General features: G+C 39.5%; 1 protein-coding gene across 1 annotated transcript in view; it reads left to right on the top strand.

The window, feature by feature from the left end:
* Positions 1 to 16,561, top strand: part of ttc29 (tetratricopeptide repeat domain 29) — a 49,447-nt gene extending 32,886 nt beyond the window's left edge. Inside the window, exon 11 of the mRNA XM_061253184.1 lies at positions 16,444 to 16,561. Within this exon, the coding sequence (XP_061109168.1) occupies positions 16,444 to 16,487 (44 nt within the window). The 3' untranslated portion in view covers positions 16,488 to 16,561. The remainder of the gene's footprint in view (positions 1 to 16,443) is intronic.
* Positions 16,562 to 25,814: the final 9,253 nt, after the last annotated feature.

Genomic DNA, 25,814 nt, shown 5'->3' with positions numbered 1-25,814 from the left:
AATGTCTAAAGTTGCTCAACCTCTGTAAAGACTTACATCATCGACAATGCAGTGTGGTTTCTAAACCACTGCCATGTATCTCATTATGACTGATGTCTTTGTTTTAATGTAGCTATATCCTTCAGCACTTTTTCATTTAAAGGCTAGCACTTGTAATGGTGACCCCAATATATTTCACTTCCATCGACTGACTGGAGTGCAGAGTGCAGTCTATGGGATCTCTTACAGCATAGACAGGAGCGGACACACCCACAAAAACGTCATAATCACTCCAGGCTCAACCACCAAGGGGGAAAGTTTGAATGAAGTGGTTGTTTACAAGTCTTGATATATAAATATATAAATAAGCACAAAATGTAGTCATATATTCAAATCATAGCGATTTCCCCAATAGCAGAAAGCTGCTCTGTGCTGTACCACACAGAAAAAAGGTTTAAAACCCGGATTTGCACTTTTATTTAGTTGCCAAGAAGCCCATAGCTAACAATAGCTAACACCATTAGCCTATAAAAGGAAATTATTAACATGGCTTTTGCAACGTGATGTTTAAAGAGAAACCAAACGATTATGGTCAACTGGGTAGTCTGGTTAGTTACTCTAGCTAGCTAGTCTACTTTTTTGATTGAATGCAATTTGCTGACGTTATTATTTCATAAAATACTAAAATAGCAATTATCTATGATGGCTCCCTATTCAGAACAATGGCAGATGCAGGTTTGCTTTCCCCCTCAGAAGTAGCTCTGACTCAAGTGCCATATTGCTTTTATAAAACTTACAATATATAGGAACAATTCATTGATGACACAGTATTATTAAGTAACAGGTTGCGCGCAGGGTAATACTGTTTTAAGGCTGTTACTCTGTCAGATTTTAAATCACTGTCGAACACCACCTCAGCCAATGAGCATCCTGGTTCAAAACAACCCATTTTATAATTAATTTATTAAATGGAATATAACTGTAACACGTTTCAGATTTAATTTAAAAAGCTAAACAATTATAAGTTTTAATCTAATTTATTTTTATTACCCTCAGCTTGAGATCAATCAGCTATCCAGTAACAAACAAAGAAACGATTGTTTTTACTCAAGAAGAGCAGGATTCTCATTGTGAAAGAGAGACAGTGCTGGCAGAGTTTGGAGCCTCCAGTGTGTGCTTTGGATCTGTTCCGAGGTGAAGGTGTTCACTCCTCAACCCTGCGTCAAACACAGTCACGGAGGATGCCGTTATTAGAACTGGCGTCTCCACGAAACGACCCTGCCTATCGGAAAATCAAGAGTTATGATGTACTTTGTCTGTAGCAATATTCAGCAGAGCTCTACCCTGAATCTCTGAGTAGGCCTTGCTAATGACTTGTAGCCTACGAATTCTTAGGACTCTCAGGTGGCCTCCACCAACCAGTTTCTGCACAATGATGAAAAGCCAGAGATAAAATAAACTGACAGGAGCTAGTCGTGGCACGGAGCAGGCTGTAGCCCACAGCTGAGACCCACAGAGTCATGTTTTTTTTTCTTCTTCTTCTTATATTCTTTTTTCTTCTTCTCCTTTTTTTTTTTAAAGCAGGCGCTCGCTGCAGTCAGCAGTGATTTGCAAACGCGAGACAACCTGACAGCTGGCGACCAATGGGGGGTGGGGGTGATTATCAGTTGTTGCCTAATGAAAGGCCGCTCCCTCCTCCTTCTCCAGACCACAAGCAGAACCCCCCGCCCCCCCTCCGATCCTCCCTCGCTGTTGCACATGACATTACACTTCAATCAATACACTCTTACTGGCTGGTTGCCTCTGTGTTTTCACATTAACACATTCAACTTCTAGTATGGGCAAGCAAATTAGCCATTTTTTGGGTAGTAAATATTGCAGATAGGTAAAACACATGAAAAACTTGGCTATAGATCATGTTGTATTATGTTGTTTTTAGTTTCATTGTTCATTTTTTAACATAATACCACATACACAAAGTCCATAATGGCAGTGTTTTTCCTTCTCTGTAAGCCTTCACTAGCCTTGAGAATGTCTCTGTGGAAGGGCAGCTCTTAACAGTTGCTTCTCCAATTTTGTGCAAGGAGAGGGTGAACCTTTCAGAGTGAGCCTGAGAGGAGCAGTGAGCTCTTTCACCTCAGCTGAAACTCCTGCACAAACTCCTGCTAAAACATTTACAACACACTACAAACAACAGCGGAATGACAATACACTACAAACAACAGCGGAATGACAATAAACTACAAACAACAGCGGAATGACAATACACTACACACAACAGCAGTGTTACAATACACTACACACAACAGTAGTGTTACAATACACTACTAACAACAGCGGAATTACAACACATTACAAACAACAGTGGAATGACAATACACTACACACAACGGCAGAATGACAATACACTACACACAACAGCAGTGTTGCAATACACTACACACTACAGCAGTGTTACAATACACTACACACAACAGCAGAATTACAGTACAATACATACAACATTAGAATTACAACACACTACAAACAACAGCAGAATGACGATACACTACCTACAACATTAGAATTACAATACACTACAAACAACAGCAGAATGACAATACACTACACACAACAGCAGAATTACAATACACTGCACACAACACCCAAATTACAATACACTACACACAAAATAAGAATTATAATACACTACACACAACAGCAGTGTTTCAGTACACTACACAATACAGCATAATTACAATATAATACACTACACATCACAGCAGAATTACAATACACTACATACGACATTAGAACTACAACACACTACAAACAACAGCAGAATGACAATACACTATGCACAACAACAGAATTACAATACACTGCACACAACAGCCAAATTACAATACACTACACACAACATTAGAATTGCAATACACTACACATGACAACGGAATGACAATACAATACACACAACAGCAGAATTACAATATACTACACACAACAGCAGAGTTGCAATACACTACACACATTACATTACATCATTGGCATTTGGCAGACGCTCTTATCCAGAGCGACGTACAACAAAGTGCATACCCATAACCAGGGATAAGTTCGCTGAAAGACCCTAGAGGGAAGTACAATTTCAATTGCTACCTGTACAACAAAGATAAGGACGAGGGCCTTTTTATTTTATTTTTTTGTGAAAGAAACAAACAACAGAGCAAAAGTGACAAAGGTTACAAAGAACAAAGAAACAAACAACAGAGCAAAAGTGACAAAAGTTAACTATCTAAACACTGCTTACCTAGTTAACTAAAAATACCGATACACAAAGCAAGTCACAGAGACAACAATTAAGGTTCACAGGGAGGTAGGGAGGGATGGGGAGAGGTGCTGCTTGAAGAGGTGTGTCTTCAGCTTGCGCTTGAAGGTGGGGAGAGATTCTACACACAACATGATCATGATCCACAGTGCCAAGGTTTTCATGTGTTTTACCTATCTGCAATACTTACTTGCTCAAAAATGGCTAATTTGCCTGCTGCCCACAGTCTGTTGGTCTATACTTGAAGTTCAATGTGTTAATGTGCAAACAAAGATAATAGATCAATGAACACTTGATGCGTCATTCAGAAATCTTTCGATTGCCCGGTTGGTGTGTATGGGTTAATATTGTGGAAACCAACAGTTCAGATGCAGCATATTGCATGCATGGTATATTGTACTCTGTTGTGTATACATTCTTTCACATTTCCTTTTTGGCTTGTATCTTGATTTAACTAGGAATCCACTAGAGACAATAATTGAAATACTACTCAACCTTAGGTTGGCTGTTAGTGTATATTTATGCAAGTACATGACAAGTTCATAATTTTTGAGTAAATTGCCAATCTCTGTGGAGCTGTTAATTGAAGTTCTCTAAGTAGGACAGGTTTCCTTATTTTCTGCTGACTCCATTTCTGTTCTGTGAACTGCAAGCAAATGGAAAAAGCAGAGAAGCAGGATTTTTGTGAAAGTAACATGGAGTTCATGTGCTCATGTAGTCACTTGTGAAGTAACTTGTTCACACGCAGCAGAATATTTATAGGAATAACCATTGTTCAAGACGATTTCACTCTTCTGATAGCATACAAGCCCAACAGTTTGCGTCTGTTTATATCTCTATTTCTTGAGCTGTAATACTGTCCATCACCGGCTATATGAAGGCGGTGGAGTCAACGGGCACCACTCAGCAGCCTGTCCCAGGCCTGTGCCTTGCCGTTCCAGCCTGGTCTCACACTAACTCAACGACAGATGATCCAATGTTCTGACCACTGAAATCGGCCTCTGTGTTCAGAAATCTGAACATCCGCCCCTAGCGGTTGAAGTTAACAGTACATTCTAATTCCTAAATCAAAACTCGGGCAATCCAACGCATGCGTACAAAAGGTTTTTGTGTCTCTAATTTTTTTGGCCATGGATTATGTGTAAATACATCTATTATTTAATCTATCCATTCATATTTATATCTTATATTTCTTACCGTCACTTTTTGCTATTTGTCCACGGATTATGTGTAAATACATCTATTATTTAATATATGCGTTCAAATTTTATATCCATTATATTTCTCCTTGCAATTGCAGAATGTCATCGTGGGGTGGATCTTATCCAGGATTCAGTATCTGTGAACCGATTTCCAGGGCCTGAAAAATCGGTGCGAGATCATGTAGCTCCGTTCACACGTCACCTTGTCTGACGTTCATTCGCAGGCAAAATGCTCACACAGATCTCCGCATTCTCACTGCCCCATATCTAGCTCACTTTCCTCTTTAAGGTTTATTTTCAGTGTAGCACAATTAGCATATTGGATCTAACATCTGATACTTTATCAAATATTTTATAACATAAGAACATAGGTTTCTTCTTCCCACAGTCAATACGTCAAGCACAGAGGAAAGCGTTGAAAACCAGCTTGCCCTCATAATTGTGCTTAATTTAATTATTCCATTTGTTTGCTGTATTTTTCTATAAATGCTGCACCCGCTGTGCCATTTCCTTACTCACTACTCTTAATGTTCCCATCATGCTAATTAGAAATGCAATTCTGCAAATGTGCCAAGGCAAATATTTAGCCAATTATCAATTTTTAATAATGTTTTACACCGGCCTCTCTCCTAAGGTCCAGCAGATGCCATTAAATTTCACCCCATAGATACACAGTTATGACATGCAATAACTACTTGAATATAAAAGAGATTAATAATTTAGAAGGAGCTAACAAATTAGGGCCATCATTAAAAAACTAGGCTTCTAACCATTTCGCATAAAAAGTCCAAGGTAATGCTCAGCTCTCACGATAAAGAATTACGGCATTAATTCTGCAAAGTGAACTTATTGCTCCTATTCGTTTCAGGAATCCCTGGAGCATTTTAAAGATGGGGGGAATGGAATGATAACAGCGTTTTTCAGTGACACAGGCTCTTATATTTCCATCCCAACATCAAACCCATTCTCTGAGAGATGGGCAGATTACACCTTACTGCTGCTGGTTTCTTAGCCCCTCATTTGGGGAAGGTCGGATAAATGAGGGCTGTAACATTCGCTTGTTTGTTTTGTTTTTCTTTCCAGACAAAGAAGGCAACATAGTATTTACCCAGACAGCCTGTGCAATGTACAGAATGGCCCGACAGTTTTTCCACTGGAATAGTAATAGTGATAGCCCTCGTTCATGAGTATATGTCCTTACGTATTTGGACAGCAGCACAATTTTTGTTGCTTTGGCTCTGTACTCCAGCACGTTGGATTGAAATTGAAACAATATGAATATTTAATATTGAATTTAAGGTTAAAGTGCAGACTGTCAGCTTTATGGTAATTTACCTCCATATCCAGTGATCCATGTAGGAATTACAGCCCTTTTTATGCATAGTAGGAGACCAAATGTAGTTGGACAAATTAACATAATCTTAAATAAAGTCATCATATTTATTGCTTTAGTACTCTACAACTGATAGACATCACCAGATGCTGTGTATCTTATCTGGTGATGCTCTGTCAGGGTTGTACTGCAACCATCTTCATTTCCTGTTTGTTTTGGGGGATTTTTGCCGACAGTCTTGTCTTCGGCAAGTCGAAGGCATGTTCAGTTGGATTCAGTTTGGGTGACTGACTTCGCCCGTCAAGAATATCCAACTTTTTGCCCCTAAAAAACCCCTTGTTAGCTTTAGCAGTGTGTTTGGGGTCATTGTCCTGCTGCAAGGTGAAGCACCATCCAATGAGTTTTGAGGCATTTGGTTGTATCACTGTACACTTCAGAATTCATCCTGCTGCTGCCGTCAGCAGTCACATCTTCAATAAAGAGAAGTGAGCCAGTTCCCATGGCAGCCATACGTGCCTAAGCCATAACACTACCTCCACCATGTTTCAAAGATGAGGGGGGGGGGGGGGGGTGTTTCTAACATGAGCTGTTGCTTTCTTTCTTCACGCTTTCCATCACTTTGGTACAGGTTAATACTCATCTCATCTGTCCATAAGAGTTCTTTTTCCAGAGCACTTTTTTATGAAACTGTAACCTGGCCGTTCTGTTCTCAAGGTTTACCAGTGGTTTGCATCTTGCTGTGAACCCTCTGAGATCTGGTGTAGTCTTCTCTTTATTTTAGTCTATGACACATATATGCTTACATCCTGGAGAGTGTTCTTTATCTGATTGACAGTTGAAAAGGGGTTTTTCTATACAATTGAAAGTGGATTTCAGTCATCCTCGAGAGTGGCCTTCCGAGGTCTACCATGTTGGTTCCTATTGTTGAGCTCACCAGTGCGTTCTTCCTTCTTAGCAATGTACCAAACAGCTGAATTGGAACAGCTGAAATTTTGCATGTACTGTAGAAATAACGCTAGATCTTTTGTTAGCTTTCTTGTGCATGAACAACACTGAGCTGGCCAAAAAACAGCTGAGCAGCCAATGGTCCAATTGCTTGCAAAATGGGAACCACCATTGTAGGGAACAGTAAAATCAAGCAACGCTAGGTTACTAGCGAAGTCAGCTACAAGCACACCATCAGAGGTTACATATCCAACTCTCTGACACATTCCCCCCCCCCCCATGGGGATTGATGTAAAAAAAAAGGAAAAGATGGTGCAAGGGGAAGGTCAGCCCGACGTGCTGGACTTCACCCCATTGGCTGGGACGAAGCGTCACAACAAGGAAGTGAAAATGCAAATGCGGGTTTCGAGATTCAAACGGGGAAGACCGAGAAATAACTGACAGTGTGTATACTCGACAGGGAAATTAAATCACAAACTCAGTTTCGCATTTCATTTTTTGTTTTTCATTTTAAGGGATATGCTTTCATTTTGCGATAATTATACAAATGGTGATGGAGGAGGAGATTAGTGAAGATCTACACTTACACAATATATAGCACACATACCAAAGATGCACACATATACACAGATATGTTGGCCTGTTTAAAATGCGTTTGACAGTAAAAAATAAATTGGATCAATTGTTAGATGGCTGATTGATTTTTGTCATTTAGCCTTCTGTGACATTATGGCCGTAATTGTACTTATTATGTCATTAGTATCTCCTATCTGTAATTTTCCTTTTAGCATCCATTAGAGTCGAGACCATCTGTTATCATCCGCTTCATCTGGCGTATTTACGAAAAATAAAGCTGAACCCGTGACACGTTTTATGGTATCTATTAGGCAGGTGAATTCATCTCTCAGATGTGGCGAGCGGCTGCCTCCGCGCGCTGAAACGGAGGCCGCGGGTACGCGGGGGACCCCGTCCCGCCCCGCCCGTCTTCAGCCCCGTCTGTTGACAGAGGCAGGCGTACCCGCTTGACCCTCCGCCCGTGCACAACAAAGCGCCGGTGTTTACGGGCGAGCGGCGGTAGCGGGCCGGGCGTGCGCGCCACATGAAAGCGCGGGGGGGAGGCGGGAGAGAGGGCCTGGCCTGCGGGGCCGTCCTCCCGCAACGGAGGGAGCGCGTCTCGTAAAACTTGCGGGGGAAGATCTTTGGAAACAGATCTCTGCAGATTTTTATGTCAGCTTTCAAAGACAACAAAGGGACTCGGAGAGGTAGCCTGGGGACCCGGCTCTCTTGTTTGAACAGAATATGCACGGCTGTTGCTTCATCAGTGCGTCGAGGAGGGTTGCTTTCTCAGGGAAAAACAAGAAACCATGAAGAAGCAAAAGTTTCATATTGTTGCTTTAATACCCATGGATCTCCCAAAGACACTAAATGAAGAGCACTGTGATTCTTCGCATGTTTATGCTGACACATTAAATTGCATTAAATTACACTGGTTTCAACGTTTTAGGAACATAGTGTTATACAGTGCAGCTTAATATTTGCTTGCATAGCATATATGTCTATCTTAGTGTTGCTGATCATTTCAACAGTTCACGATTCGGAAAACATCTTTGGCAATGAAACCATCTCTCCTGAGACTCAGCGCTGCTGTAATACACAGTGTATTTTTATCTATATAAACTTCATAAGGTATTTATTATACCTACTTTTTAGACTTATTATGTCTTCTGCTGCTGTAGCCTATTTACTTGTGCGGGTTTGATGCATTGTGTGTTCAGAGATGCTGTTCTGCTTTCCACTGTTGTAATGCGTGGTTATTTGCGTTACTGTCACTTTCCTGTCAGCTTCGACCAGTCTGGCCCTTCTCCTCTGACCTCTCTCATTAACAATGCATTTCTGCCCACAGACCTGCTGCTCACTGGATGTTTTTCGTTTTTCACACCATTCTCTGCAAACTCTAGAGAATGTTGTGCATGACAATCCCAGGATATTGCCAGTTTCTGAGATACTTGAACCACCCTGTCTGGCACCAACAATCATTCTACCATCAAAGTCATTTCGTTCACATTTCTTCGCCTTTCTGACATTTGGTCTGAAAAACAGCTGAACCTCTTGACCACATGTGCATGCTTTTATGCATTCAGTTGCTACCATGTGATTGGTGGATTAAATATTTGCATTAACAAGCTGTTGTACAGGTCTACCTAATAAAGTGCTCAGTGAGTGTGTGTATGTATATATATATGAATTATCAGAAGATTCAGTGCCCCAGTTGCAAGTGTTTTATTGAGATGTAATTTGACCTGGAAACTTTAGAACAAACTTGTAGTGTAGTTAAATTGCAAAAGCTTGTCCAAATGGCATTGCTGAAATTAAATGTGTTTTTATTGCTAAGTAAGAGGTGAGAACAAGGAAAAGATACAGCCAGTGCTTTTGCTTTTACTAGGTCATTTTTATAAATCAGTAAAAAGACAAGTTTCGGGGGCGTAAGAGATGGAGCTCTTTTCGTTTCAACAGTCTGACCATCAAATAATGGCAACGACTTCTTACGAATTCTTACCGTGCTCGGAGATTCCTAGCGGCAGTCAGCTCAACTCAAATTAGTGACTCAGATAAATCACCATTAATTAGCTAATAAAAGCCAGCAGGTGGTGTGGGGAAGCCCTGAGACATTCCCTGGTTATTTAAATTATGTATATTACACCACTGCACTGATACACTTGACATAAGTCTACCGTACCCCTTCGTAGGGTCTAATGTTCGACTCAATTCTCCTGCTACTCCCAGAAACCCACCCTAAGGAATACAAGCAGCTTTGACCCTTGCTCAAACAATATAACACGAGGCTCTGGCACGGGGCCTATTTCAATATTGATTATGCGTGCTATACGCAAAAGTTTGAACAGCCAGACTCCTCTGTGGGCTTTTGGGATGTGTTTATTCTGCTGGAAAAAAAATGCCAATAATTACAACTGGGAGATGGGGCTTGATTGAAGAATTTGCTTTTTTTTAATATGGAAGGAGGTGACAGAGTTATACCTTCATTAAATCATTAAATATGCATGCTTCAAAACAAAATTAAAGCTCCTCGCCGGAGCAGTAATATGGATATTAAATGAAATGCATGGCTCTCTCATCACCGCCGTTCATGAGTATAGGTTGTAATTTTCTCGTAAAGAGAAAATCTTGGCTACATCTCGGATGGTTTATAGGCAGGTACTGCTCCTAAGTATATAAACCTCTGTGTCCTTTCAGTTATTTTCAAAGGCATTTCAGATCACGATATTGGCCGTATACATTACAATGCTCTTTTTTAATCCAAGTTCAAGTCGTATACATTGAATTGTGCATCTAATAAAAACATAATGGGTATAGTTTAACAAAGAGGAGTGAGTTGGATAAGTCAAAGAAGTTTTGCACACTTACCGCTTGAAAATCACCTGATAAAACAACCTAAAGAAACTGTGCAAAGAAATATACACATGCACACATGAACGCACACTCGCGCGCACACACATACACACACACACACACACACACATACACAGTATACATTTATATCAGTAGATTGTGTGTCAGAAAGGAAATCTCTATTTGCATTTCAAAATAAACCCTCAAGAAAAATTGGGTTATCTTAGTCCCCACACAAATTATTTTGTTAAAACATCAACTTCATGCCTCTGGAAATCAAAATTATACAAAATGTGCCATTTAAATTCGACAGGTCTCTTATTCAGCTGTCAGCATTTTCTCTCATTAACAGTCTTATGTGATTACACGGCACCGTTAGCTGTTGTGATTCCTCAACTTAGACACGCTCTCAAAAAGTGTTAATATCCTTTCTGTGTGACTGTCAGTGCTATGGAGACTTTTGTAACACAGACTATGTTGAATGTAACACAAAATGTGTTGTCCTTAACCAGACATGGCTGTGTGTTAAAAAATTACAATTTCCGCGACAAAATTCTATTTTGAATATTGATTCTCCATACAAAACCAGCACTAAACGTAATCTGTGTCTGTGGCCCATTGTGTGTTGGTTTTAGCCTGTCTGTTTTGAGAGAGTACTGCATATGAGAGCGGGCCGTCATGTTGTGCCAGTCTCACACAACGTGCGGGACCAGCAGAGCGTTGGCACCGATTGGCTGAGGAGGTGTTGGGTTAGGAGGTGTTAGGTTGGGAGGTGCTGGGCAGGGTGGTGTTGGGTTGAGAAGTGTTGGGCAGGGAGGTGTTGGGTTGGGAAGTGTTGGGCAGAGAGGTGTTGGGTTAGGAGGTGTTGGGCAGGGAGATGTTGGGTTAGGAGGTGTTGGGCCGGGGAGGTGTTGGGTTTGGAGGTGTTGGGTTGGGAGAAGTTGGGCAGGGAGGTGTAGGGCGGGGAGCTGTTGGGTTGGGAGGTGTTGGGCAAGGTGGTGTTGGGTTGGGAGGTGTTGGATTGGGAGGTGTTGGGCAGGGTGGTGTTGGATTGGGAGGTGTTGGGCAGGGAGGCATTGGGCAGGGAGGTGTTGGGCAGGGAGGTGTTGGGCAGGGTGGTGGAGGCAGCAATGCGTCTAGTTTTCCACTCTCACGGCTTGGTTTTGTCTGTTCTTCTACCATGTTTGGTGGAGAACATTTAGAATTTTTTTTTTAGGTTTCCCTCTTAATCCAAAGGATTGATTGATTGGCGGTTCAGTTTGATTATCAATAGTGAATGATCTTCTAAATTAATAATATCTTTGTCTGTGGCTGCCAAAAAAAGACCACCTCCTAACCTCTTTACAGTACACACACGCACACACACACACACGCACACACACACACACGCACACACACACAGTGGAAAGCGGAGAAGAGTAGCATTAAGATCTATGTTACACATAGCAACAGGTAAAGAAATATATAGTGCCTAAAAAAATCACAGGGTGTCCCTTTATTTTCTGAGATAAAGTTCAAATCTTTCAGCCCACAAAAAAAATCCTCTATGTTTCTTTGTGGCCCTGAAAATGAGCTCTGTTCTCATGGCGGCTGTCCTCGGGCTGTTATTTGGCAAGGCGTAAAAGAAACGGCCAAATAAATCCACGCGAATGGGACATGAGAACAGATGGGAAAGTGATTGCACCGCTGTTTACGGGGCCCGTCCCTTTGCACTGCCGCGGACGGCCAGCGGTAGACATATTACAGCTTCACGAGACCACAGTGCCACTGTCAATAAGAGGGCCACAACAACCCATACTATTATTAATACTTTCTTAAAATTACTAAATTAATCTGTTTTATATCGGAATCAATCCCCTCCACTTTTAGGGTGACAACACTGGCGCTTTCAATCAGACTGCATTCCTGTTATCTCCAGAGGTAGACCTTATTCATTAAGTTTTGCCTGTGTAAACACAGTTTCACACTGCAGTGTTAAGTCTCATGAGTATGTGGGTAAGATGGCTGGATGTGATTCACCATTGTGTGAAAAATAAGTAGCTTATGAAATAACCAGCCTATAATGTCATAGTCCCCTTTAGGTAGCTTTTAGAATAACCAGCCAATAATTTCATACTTCCCTATATACTCTGAAATGACAGTACTGCTCAGATATTAGCAAGATTAGTGGTAATATATTCTGTAAATGGACAATTACATTTTTTTTTTTTAAAGATATTTTTTAGGCCTTTTTCAGCTTTATTGGACAGTATTTAGAGACAGGAAGAATGGGAGCAAGAGAGAGGGAAGACATGCGACAAATTGTCAGACGGTCGGATTCGAACCGTTGACGTCGCGGCTCACAATGAGCATGCGGTCAGTGCTCTGCAGGCTGCGCAACCGAGACACCCCAACAATTACATTTTTAAATATATTTTTCAAACAGTTTATTGATTGGTTTACAATTACAGTAACAAACAACAAAATTTGTTTGTCAGCTATCTGTAAAGTTTGTATTTTTCCATAGTCGAAAAAGCCAAGTCTAAAAAAAGATCACCTATTTTACTCTATATTGAAAACAGTTTTAATATTCCTTTTGTGGAAAATGGAAATACTGTGCAAAATAGCATCTGAGATCATCTTAACATTTCATGTGTTACGGAATATAACACAGTAACATGACTAAGCAGAGATAGCATTAACATACGAACATGCAGCCAGGTGCTGTTGGTGGTCACACTGAGAATCCTGGCTGCTTTCTCAGCTCAGAATCGATGACCCACGCCTGCTCTCTCCCGTAGCCCTACCCACTGAGGGCGCCCACTAAGGCCTTTCCCGTCTTTAATTGGTTTGGTGCTCAATGAGTCAGCCCCACACAGGCTCGTGGTAGGACACGCACACGCAGCCCCACCCTCTCTCTCTGTGCAGATGTACAGACTGAACACAGACCCACTCTGAAGCCACACTCCTGGGTCTCTACTTCCAAAACTGCCAGTACCATCCAGTACTGCACTGTTACTAACAAGCCTTGTGTAGCTTGCCTCTTATGCAGTCACCCAAATTTTGTTTGGCTGAAGCGTGCAATAGTAGTATAGCACCATTGTTGGTGTTAAGTGTACTCTCAGAAAGGTAGTTTTTCCGCTTTCTTTTTGTTTGGTGCATCTGGACATGGTTGCTATATTGCTATATATAAAGATATTATTTATTTATGTATTTACCTATTTCTATTCATAGGCCAAATAGAGTGTACAGCACAATGTCCATGTATGTGTGATTCTATGAAGGAAGTGGTGTGCTCTCAACATTTCTCCTCAAACTCATTTTTGTCATCTATACAAATTGCTGAAAGTGTTGATGAGCAGAAACATTCTTTTTAACTTAAGTTTCTGAAATGGAATTTGGCATGTAAGACAGGTAAGACCTCCTGAAGTGAAGCCGAGTTTAGGGTTTTAACCTTCTTAAATGATAAGATATTCACACTGTGTTTTTAAGACTTACCTTTGAACAGTAATGACGGGGAAGGAGAAGGGAACTCACCTTGACTTTTAAGGCTTTTCTCTTAATTGCAGTCTCTAGGTATCCTAGAGAGAGTTTGCCCGCTCAAATCAATTGCAGAGATTGCATGGAGTTGGCTTCATATTTTTAAACATGCTAAGCAGTTGAATATTTTCAAAAGTTCATTGAACTGATCATTCCACTGGTAGTTCAAAGGATATTATCAAAGGACAGTGTTCATAGACTTAACATAAATTGGGTTGAGAAAAATGCCCATTCCCATGACTTAGGACTTGCGTTTTTAGAATCCAGGTTTCACACTGTATAATTCAACCAATACAATTCAAACAGTAATGGTCATTGTCAGTTTTGACATGAAAGCAACATAAAAACATGTTTCTTCATATTTCTTATTAAATGGCAGCGTATTTGCTGCATGATACCTCTAGTCAAAAGATACCCGTAGCATTATTGCAAGGTTGTTTGTAAGGAGGCAGTGTCGCTTAAGATATTTGTACAGAGATATCTGTTTAGAGCACACTTGCACATTTCTGTGCAAAGAGTGGGCGTTTAGTTGTCAATTTTAGCGATTCAGTGAATAGGAAATATCTGTGGATTATCAGACTTCACCAAGCTCATTGTGATTGGGCTATGCCTGTGAATAATTACAACTTCATCGCAGCCAGTAGTCTTATTGTGGATTCAGATAGAATCACTGTAGATGCATGTCCAGTTATCATCAATGCAGTCAAAATCTGTCTTGATAATGTTTATGTTAGCCACATTTGAATATAATTTACTTTAATGTTTTGCCTAGTTTTTCCGATTGGTGTCCAGTTAAGTTTGATTCTGGTCCCTGAACACTACCATGTCTGTTTGCTTGCAGCTACCTCATTTTTAAACAAGTGCTTAACCTTCATGTGTTGTGTATAGCCTGAAGTCTGGCTACCCTGATATTCTGCCAGAGTAGCTACCGCATAAGATTAATGTGGCATGTACCACAGAGGACACAATCTACGATTGGTGTACCTGCCATATTATATGTGTTGGCTGTATCTTTTTTTTGTGTAAAAGTAGGACTTGACTCACCACCATAATGAGTCATTATTTGTGCCAACTCACAGCCTGGCTCACCTCCAAGCCATGCTGAGCCACCAATTATGGGATTGATGGAGTGAACAGTGAACAGTTCATACCTCAGCTCAGTGAACTCCTCGTTGTCTGCTTGTATATCCGGCCTTGATGCCATCGTGTCTCTCTTCTTCCATGGGTCTCCTGCTACAGTGGAAACAGCTGCTGGACCATAGACCACATAATGCTCATTTTTCATTGGCTGTTGGCCAGCCAGTCATTGCTTCAGCTTTTGAAACCCAATGGTTTGTTTCAGCCTGGAAACAAAAGGCTAAAGATCATGGCAGTTAAACAGATGTTCAATTTCAGTGTGCATGTCATGGGTTTCCAGCTGTAACCTTAGCAAAATCTGAGCTGACATTCAAGTAACTAAATAATAATGCAGTAAAATAATACATATTGGGCTTCACCGAAAACGTGGTTGCCTCTAGACTGGCATAAGGATTGATGGTTTCTCTCACTGCTTTTTTGCTGTTTCTGCTCTAGATGAGAACAGCTTCCTGTTGAGTGGAAGCAGCTTCAGTAGTAGTCAGCATGCTAACTGTAAAAACACGCTAATGTACTGCCCCAGTGTAGAGATGGGGACGCTAGCCTCTAGGATGTGTACTTGTGGACAAGATGTGAAACTTCTCAGGTCCTGATCCTGTCCCACTTACCAAAAAATGAAAGGTGTTCCTATTACACTCCCCATTTAATATTTATCTGATGTAATAAAAGTGCATTGATGCTTTGGTCAAACACATTTGAAGGAGGGAATAACATGTTACTGACCTTACTGCCAGTTTCACTGGTCAGAGCAATCCTATGCTTTTCTCTGTACCGGCTAATAGAAAGAAAAAACCTTTCATACAAGTGGCGCTCGACCAGACCCCTCAATCTGAGCTTTTTAAATTAAGGGAGACACGGCTTCACACCCAGACGTACAGTACGGTATACGGTGTATACAGCGTACAACGCGCAGGAGAAATGGAGGAGATTCAATCACTTTCTCCAGAGTCCCGGGGGGTCCGTCAACGCGATCGGACGCTCCGCCCCCCCCTTCTCTGACTGACAGCCGTCAGGCCCTATCGACCGGGGTCACGGCTCAGGCCAGGCCGCGGCAGCCGGGCGCGGGATCCAAACGGCCGTCAGAGGAGCGGGCTTCCGCGCGGGCAGGCCTGGGCCTGAGTGAAGGGCCCAGCGCACCTCAGGAGCTGTCCCCAGCGTGCCTGACTTAATCACTCCGAGTCAGTGCCGAGGAACTGCAGCCGCTAAAAGCTCACGTCTCGACAAGCCCCGCCGTAGCCAACTCTATCTTTTTTTTCCACTCTTTTTCTTTTCATTTCAGTGATGCGTTTTACCGTTTTCCGTTTTTTACTTTTTCGTTTTTAGGTGTCGTGTTTGGTAGTTGGTCTCGCTCGGTGCCAGCGTCCGTTATTGTTCGTGAAAGAGCGAGGTGAAAGTTTTTTAAACCGTTAAGAAGGTGCGCCTTATTTGCCGTCACATTCATGATAAAAGTATATAAATCTAAAACCGATTCGCACATTTTGTTCCTGGATTGATTTTTTAATGAAATGTAATGAATTCTTATTTATTGAAATAAAAATTCTGTTTTTTTGGTCATTGTAAATGTGTGTTCTGTGGTGTTGTTTATTGTGCTGCTTTACCATTGTTCATTTTATTTTCAGCGGAGAAAACCATAGATGATGGGGAAGACTCCAGGGTCCCATAGATGACACACAGCAGGTGAATCACCTGCAACCATTCATTAGTTATTACACAACCACATTAACTCTTTAAACACGCTACTTTTATATATTTATTTATTCTGTTTGTGCCTCTGTATAAGTTGTCTCTGCAGTTAAATTTGTTTTAATGACATAGGTTGAAATGTAAGCCTGCCTGAACCCCAGAACATGAAGAGTCGACACAAGATTAGAACAGACTCAAGATTAGAACAGACTCGATCGATATCATTTTTTTCATGTGACAAATGTATAACAAATGTTATAATTGCAATAAAACACATTTTACAGGGGTGTGTTTGTTGTCCTTATAGTTTTATATGTTTGTGCGCTGTTCAGTTGAAACAGTCAGAACCATTTACCAGGGTCTTTAATGTTAAATGCAGATACGTGGTTTTGAATGCGAAAGGGTCACAGGAGAACTGCACATGCTCACAGTGCAGCACTGTGTGCTGGGGAATTGGAGGACAGTCTGTTATGTAAGTGAGAGCAGTGTGATCCACAACTGAACACTTGCATGTGTGTTTTTGACAGGCTTGCATTTGGTCATCGATTTAATTGAGTTTTAATGCCGAGTTAATATCGAAACTGAACTTCTACGCTCAACAATACACTGAGTGGGTCACCAACATGTGTGTCCAACATTCACATTTAAATCTAATAGTAGTTTAAAGAGGAATAGCAGTTTTCAGTTCAGTTTGGTTTTGCTATTCTGTTCCACTTTCAGCTCGTTTTTCTGTACGTTCTGAAAGTTATTTCTGTGCTGTGTAGCCTCTTGTCCTCCTCAACCAGTGTCCTTAGGCAAGGACCAAGAAGACCTTCTCTTGAGTTCAGAATATGGCAGACGTTGTGGCTTTGCAGGGCCCTCAGTTCTTCTGGCATGAATTATGGGAATATAGAGAGAACCAACGACAAACTGGAGCACATAGCATCTCACAGATCAGCAGAGACGTTTTATAAATACCACATTTTTCCCTTACCCTATATAGAAAGTGGAGCATCTGAGTTACAGACGTCTTAAAGACCCTTATAAGGGTTTCATGAGTCAGGCAGACTGATGTTTTTTGTGAGGGATGAATCTGTCCCAGTGCAGTGCTACACCTCGCTGAGAAACAAGCTTGAGTTTTTGTGTCCGCGTTCTTAAAATTTTCTGGAATGTTCCTACTGTTTCAAGTCAACTTTTTGTGTTCAGGCACGTGACTAAATCAACCTGCATTAGACATGTTAAAGGTGGCAGAGACAGTCATTTCAATACATATCCATGATGATAGATGCATTCAGTCATTATATTAGCCTCAGCAAAATTGAATTTGTTTTGAATTTTTTTTTTTATTGAAGATTGCAGTTTACCATAGCCCACAATGTTGTATTTGCTGAATATATTGTTGGGTGAGTGCACATGTAATCTAAGCAGTAGTTTGAGAAAGAGGCCATTTTGTGGGCCTTTTCATATTCAGAACATGTGATATTGATTGATTTGCTTTTACAAAATGTAATTATGGCTCCGTATCCTATAGTCGTCCACTAGATAGTGATATGATTTACTCATGTGTTTGCTTAAATGAAATGAAATTAATGTGTATTACAAAGACATCTCTTGGACCACCAGTCAAAATTATGTGGGTGTGAATTGATTTACAGAATTGCTGGCAGTCACTGCTTTATTGAGCTATATTTCAAAATTTCTCAGTGAAATCTTACTATCCAGGAATGGATTAGCCTGGCACCATTCAAAAAAGGAACTTGTATGGTAATTCATTAACGTCCTGGTAAGGTTCAATGATATTCAGTGTATATCCTTTTTGTAGGAATGTAAATACACTGGTGAGCTTCCGCTTCCGCATCTGCACTGATCCCTTGTGTAATATGTGGTATGTGCTTTTGTGTCGACATGCCTACATGTATGTTAAAAACGTGCGCTTGTGTTGTCCTATGTTTCATAACAAAAGTACGTGCAGTTATAATTGAAATGTCAATCGAACATTGTCAATCTATTCACACGCAGTGAATGCCATTGGTAAGAAAAAGGAAATGTCTAAAGCAAACCATTATTTTTGTCAAAAAATTGAATCGTGCATATTACTATACTACAGTTCAATTAACAACGTTGCGTCCATTTGAACATCATATAAATCGTAAATGCAATATAATGGTGTAGAATATTATATTTTATGCCGGGTGTACCTGCATATGTGTTTTCTGCCCTTCCTGCTGGAGACGCATTGTTATTGAGCTAATTTAGCGCATTGTGCATATACGGCATAGGTTGTCTCGCTGTTGCCTGGGGCCTCTGGCATCGAGAACCGTGTCATTTGCTACCAACTGGGTTTCTTGATGAGAGCCTGACCCGGTCGCCTCATCTGTCACTACCGACTCATTCCTTTTATTTACATCTGTCTTTAGCATTCTAATTACTGCCTTTATTGCTTTAGCCTGGAGGAATCGGCAAAGAAACTAAGGACACCGGGTTCCAGCCAATAATAAAAAATTAAATTAATAAAAAATAGCCCTGCCCACTGTCGCAAAATGTTTAGCTCCTAATTATACACCTCAGCTCATAATCGGACCACATGTGACCTCCTAGGATCTATGACGATCTAATTTGTTTTCGGGTTTTTATTTTGGAAATATTTAAACAGGGTCGTGCAGTTCCATAAACGTTGATGCAACGAGCAGTAAGAATCACTCTCGTCTACATACAACTAACTTTATTAAAATACTTAGGCTATTAAATTATAGCCTAATCCAATTATTCCTGAATTTCACACCTACACATTTGTCGATAGTTTAATTTCATAATCTCTAGTCTATTTTGTATCTTCCCCAATAAAGACACAGCCATACCAGAAATTAAAGATTAAACTAATTGACTGTCTTTGCTTGTTCCCATAAACACCAACACCATACAACACGCAGACGAGTTTTACTTCAGAAATTCTGACTCAGCAGGTAAATGTAGAGCCCGAAGGAAAAATGTCCATTAGCCTATTTTCAGTTATTTTCTTACGTAGGTTTCTTCAAACAAAAGTATTTGAAACGGGAAAGAAATCTTTTTAATCTTAAGTCTGCTTCTGCAAAATTCTTCTCTAAGATGGCATCAATAACAGGGCATAGTCTTTAATGAGCTCTCAACTTTAAAGACTTGAAGGATATTAACAAGCTGCTTGACAAATGGCGCTTAGAAGCACATTAAAGACGCAGCTAATGGAGCGCATAATGACGGCTAATTTTCGATCAGATATAAATTAGAGCCCCCAACAGTTATTTGCCTTAAGGACTTTATGTAAATGATTCTGTTCTGTATAAACTGAAAGCCGAAGAGAGCCCTGCCACGCTGGCAATCCTTGTGGGTATGATTAATAGACCTGCAGCAGAACAGGGCTGACAGCTGAATGAACGCATACATCCAGCGTCTACCTTCTTATTACCAAATGCCCAATCTTTAATGCAACTTTGCTTATATGCAACCGTGCCTCATGTGGATAAGCAAGCCTTACCCTGCTTTCGGAATGTGTGAAAATAGCAAACATTGATTGCACAGTGGCATTTTTTAAGTTCTACTTAGAGCTGAGAGTGTGATGTTATATTTTGTTGTTTGTTGATTCACTTTGAACCAGTGTGAATAACGTCATAACCTGCGCGGCGCACCTGATGCAAAGGTGCAATTGAACATCTCTTTCGTGCTTATGACGAACCACGCATTTAAATCTCTGCTCTTCCTCCTGAAACTACACATTTTTGCTGTCGTCTTATAAGGAATGTTGGCCTACTCTGTATTTGTGTGTATTCTCGGTTTTTGTTGTAGGCCTGTACATTTTGTGTGTCAGTATCTTAATGTGGATGAGTAAGTAATTGTACGCAAATCTGTGATGCAATTTGAAAAAATGAAGCTGGTGTGTTTTATACATCTTAGAAAACAAGAAATGCCTTCGACATTGCATCTTGAGTGGCTGTTGGCGTATTTGTACAACACATTTCGGTTTTCATTATTAAATATTAATGTGATTGATTGTTTGCTCACAGATTTTTAACGTCAGCTCGTATGTCAATAAAATGCGTACCATAATCTTAGCACACTATTGTAGAATTACTAGAAACACAATTTAATTAAGTTTAAGCAAATAACACATGCCGTTGTCACATCTCCACGTTTCTTTTGTAATTTAATTATTTAAATGTAGTCTACACTTAAACGACTGACACTTTTCTCTTACTCACTAAAACGATTTTGTATTAATTGAAATGTATATTTAAGGATAATTCACATCTTCGCCAAATCATTCATTGGACAATGTTTCTGTTGCTTAAATAAATGTTGGTGGCGAGAAATTACCTTTATGCTACATAATGGCCTTCATAAAAATGCTCGGAAACAAGAATATTTCAATTCAGCAAATCTCAGCATTTATTCTATCTAACTGCAATGCGAAAAGCCACAGTATGCGTAATCACTAGCGTCATAACTTTGCAATCATACTTAAAATAGCACTCTGCCGCTATGAAAAAAATAGTTTGATATACTCGTATTAATCGTCAACTTTTTAGACTTTAGATCCCCGCTCTCGTCTCCCAACCCCCCAGACCAAGCAATTTCTTCCGATGACATGCATTCTTTCAAAGTTGACAAAATGTAAAATTCTGAATACATTTGCAAACATTAATGAGATTTTATTTTAAACCTGCGCTCGAAAACAGCCTTTTTGACGAGAGGCCCTACTGAAAATTAGACCTGACATTAGTTATCCCAAATTGCTGCCAGTGTGGCAGACATGAATACTCGAGACTGTTGATTATGCAGCAATACTGGGTTCGACTGACTTTACGTTCTGACGTAAAACTGCAAAAAAACGTAGATGGCATCCATGTAGGCTACCTTTTGTAGGCTATCACCAAACTGATGACGTAAGAGATGGATGTTAACTGAAAAGTACTGCTATATATGTAGGCCAACCTTAGCTGTTCAAAACGCTAGACATGATAGAGACAGAAAACACCGAAAACAGTCTTGCTGTATCACAAAAATAACATGCATACTGTGTTCAATCTTGTATTATCCAGAGTAGGTGCTAAAGCGATTCATTCGATACAGACAGAAACAAGCTGTAACGTCACTGGGATTGTCCTGTTCATCTGCTGGCGGGGTACAACAGGCCCTGATCACCTGGGGTCTTTTTTCCATTCTCTTGTATTAAAGATTACGTGGTGTAAGGACGAGTTAAGGTTCGGATATAAACCCCATATGAGCAACACGATGTTTGATTTATAACACGTTTAATAGAATTAGTTAAATATTTGGGCTCAATAAAACTTAACTCATGTTTTCCGCTGTGAGCTTCAATCCTCTCGTTGGCCATGATTTTAAGAGTAATTATGTGTTGTGTTCTCTCTAGCATTCCCTCGGAGAAAATAGAGTTCCATTAGAATTTAAATTGTCTTTATTAATAAAATGCAATGCATTGCACATATTTCCCCTTTGTCATTTAGGAATACATAGGTGGATTATATATTAAATGGCCATAAAATAAATTCCCCTTCGGATTGTGACATCCTGAGAGAATGTATGTTGTGCGTGTGTGTCTGCGATTAATATAGGGTTACATTTTTAAGATGTAGAAAATAATTCTTCCACACACAAACGGCAAAAAATACAGATATTAGAGTGAAACAAAGTCGTGATAAAATGTAACTAAAACCTTTGACAGACTACTCACCGGTGCACAATGGATTTTGAAAGAAATAATGTAGACGCTTTATTCTTTGCTTTCACACCCCACCTCCATCGATTAGCTTCTGGAAAACACTTCACATTCTTGTAACCACGAATGCTAATAAATATTGCATTAACTTCAGCGAACATCCAAATCACAAACCATTGTAACTGTATAAAAGATATCAATTATTGAAGAAATTATAACCAAACCCCGGATGTAGCTATTGCGCCTCAATGTTAAATGGAGGGCATCGCAGTGAGCGATGTTGTGACAGTTATCTTAAAATTATTATGAGAAATAAAGAGTTAGAATTTCTGGTTTCCAATTTCTGGCCTGTGGTTCCTCTAATTTGGGATTAAAAGAAGCAGCGTCTTTGAAGGCAGACACTTGGTGTAAATGTACAGTTAAAATATTCTACTCGTGGGTCCCCAGGCGGAGCTCCGCCAGTCCCTGGCTTCATTAATTTTTCAGCAGCATCCCAGTGAAAGGAGAAAAAAATGATCAGGGGAAAGAGAAAAATAAAACAGAAGGCTCAATTACAACAAAGGAAAACAGCACCGGCATTTTCTTTGAGATAAAAAGTGTCCAGTGACATTATTTTTCAACACGTGGGAATCTGCAACATGTTTTGGTGTACAGGTAGGTTTATACATGACTGAATTTAGTGTTTGATAAACTGCGTTCATTAATTTATAAATGGACTCAATCATAATATATACTCAAATGTGTTTTGCTTTTTGACATTGACAACGTCTAATACTCATGTCAGATGCACATGTATGAACTGTGTTATTTTGAAACACAGGATTTTATCATCATATGTGCTAAATTGATTTCCCCCCACATCTATGAAAGTTAAATAGGAAATTGCCTCGCTAGGGAGCTGCCATAATCTCGCGCAGAGTACGGATGTCAAGCCGTGAGACTCACAGCACAAAGTTAATTTCAATTCCCGAAGAGAATTTCACATTTCAGCTCTCCCTGACCCACTGTAATTAGCTGAGATAACTAATGATTACTTACTTACCCCTTGTAATTATCTAGTTTTCATAATTCGCTGTGTAATTTATTAATTCGTTCATATTAGCTTATAAGTGAATGGTTCATTTAGGAGACGTGGAGGGAGGACACATCGGAAATTATCTGCATGCAGTAGGAGGGCGTTTTAATTGATAAAACATCTGCCTCTCTCAATGATATAGGTAATTTCTGACAGATTTCTGCCACTTTCATGATCGTTAATTCATCAAGATACCATTTACAAAACCTTGGCGAAGCCATTTCATTTGTGATTGACATAGGATAAACATCGTCCCAGGGTTGACTATTGCATTTTCGATATCAAGTTGGAAAATATTAGCTATAACTCGTAGTTTCATTGAAATTTAGCTCGGTCTTCATTTATTATTTAAAATATCCAGAATAGCCTATCGCTCCGGTGCTGTGTGAAAAGGTCCATGTTTTGTTTTGCTTTTTTGTCGCCTTATTTAATTATTTTCGTCCTTTCTTTCATGGTGTTATTATCGTTAATGTGTTCTGTATGGGAGGTGTCGAGAACAGAGAGAAGGCTATGTGTTTTTAAATAATCTCTTTTAAACGGTTCGAATGAAATCAGTACATGATTGTAATTTTCTTTTGCCATTGGCCCTTTTAAATTCATGGAATAGACGTACATGATCTGAATCATTTAAACATATTTGATGAATGTTTTATAATCAAACAATACGATATTCATGTTCATTATTATTATTATTATTATTATTATTATTATTATTATTATTATTTTATTCATTTATTTTTGTTAATTGCTTAATCATTTCCCACGTTTTGTGCGTTTTTAGAAGTTTAGATTACACTGCTATAGGCTACAGATGAAATGCAAGGAACTCTGCCCAAAATGTTACACCCTCATTCTTAAACATAGGAACAACATTCGTGCTCTGAAATGCATAAAGATAAACATTAAATTATTATTATTCATATAATTAGCAGCTGTGAAGAAGAAATAGGCCTTTATGACATCCTCTCTTCGCAGAACATTGCAAACACATTTTCTAATCAGGTTCAAGAATGTAGCTGTCCGTGGTACTGAAGCTATTCGTTTTTGATTCTATGGCGTACAGTGATATGTCTTCATGATCTAGCAAACATTCATGATTCATGAACATTTGGTTGGATTTTAACGTTGTCTTTCGATGCCAGGCTTCTGTGATAGTCTTAAGTCCTGACGTATACTTCAAAGCTTGCTTATATTTATGTTGGAATCCGAAATGTTGGCTGCACATTTAAATAAAGATGGCCACGTTGGCAGGCGAAGTGTTTTTCCGGGGTTCTGACATCTGGCTGAGATATGCTCCAGGGATTTATCCAGATCTCTATAGACCCCCTGATTAGACTAATAGAATATTAGCATTTACTCTCAGGTCCTGGCTACCGCGAACAGCTATATCTGCCAAAATGTTGCTCAAATAAATGTATCATCATCATGACACTTCACACGATTTGAACGAGTAAAACTCTGAATATGATCTCTCTGTCTGATAACATTTTTGATGAACAAAAACGGAACACGAATCTGCCTTTTCCATTATCATTAAATGACAACATATCCATGTTGCTTCATAGCCGAATTCAAATATATATTTATATTTTGGCAATTATTCAGCTCATTGAAAACTTAATTCCATGAAAATGTTAAATCTTGTTCTTTAATGAAACACATCTTGCAATTCAATAACCAGAAAACCGAAAAATACATGAATATAGCAAATTAATATAATTTGACAAATAACCAAAGTCAACATACACCACAGAAAGTAATTCTTCAAATCATCTTTGCTAAGACAATACAATAAGTCTGTAAGAATATATCTATGTGCATTGACTCGTTCCAATGAAATATTTACATTATACAAGTATACTTCCAAAACGTTTTTTTTTTTTTTTTCATAAATAAACATACTAAACAACGTGATTCAACAAGCAACGTCTCAATGGGTATTTTATACAAATAAATATCAGAAAACATAAATAAAAATAATTTTAAAGAGAAAAATCTCATTTCGATTGTTCCATTTCATATGTTGAGACACACACAAAATATATTATACATATTTAGCAGTCGTTTCCTTTTGGAATAAACACGTTTTACTTGCTTTCAGAATTACATTTTCTCAAGCCGAAACGGAGAGGGAATCCCAATAAATATGTAATGAAGTAAACATTACCTCACTTAATAAATAGTTTATAAGAATGGGATCCAGGCTACAGATTGGAGAGATACTGCAACCAATAAACACAGTATAGAGTGAACTAAATCCAACATTGGACACAATTTCATTCAATTTCATTTGAGAAGATGGGTATTAACATGAAATAATTTATGACTGCATATGTTCATAGCAAGACTACATAGTACAATTCATCTGTATTTTCAAGTCATTCAAGTGTTCCTACTGTCACCACACCTCAATTCTTTAATTTGTTACACTGAGCGCAAAAATTAAATACAAGACAGCGAAATTAATAATTTACACGGGATGTTTGACAGTAATCTAATAATTGCTTTCCATGTAAGTGGTGACTACCCTGGTACCCTAGTCC

The sequence above is a fragment of the Conger conger genome, chromosome 8 (genome assembly GCF_963514075.1).
Source record: "Conger conger chromosome 8, fConCon1.1, whole genome shotgun sequence".
NCBI classification, from domain to species: domain Eukaryota; kingdom Metazoa; phylum Chordata; class Actinopteri; order Anguilliformes; family Congridae; genus Conger; species Conger conger.
The sequence above is the reverse complement of the archived record's forward strand: the minus strand, read 5'-3'. Positions and strand labels throughout refer to the sequence as shown.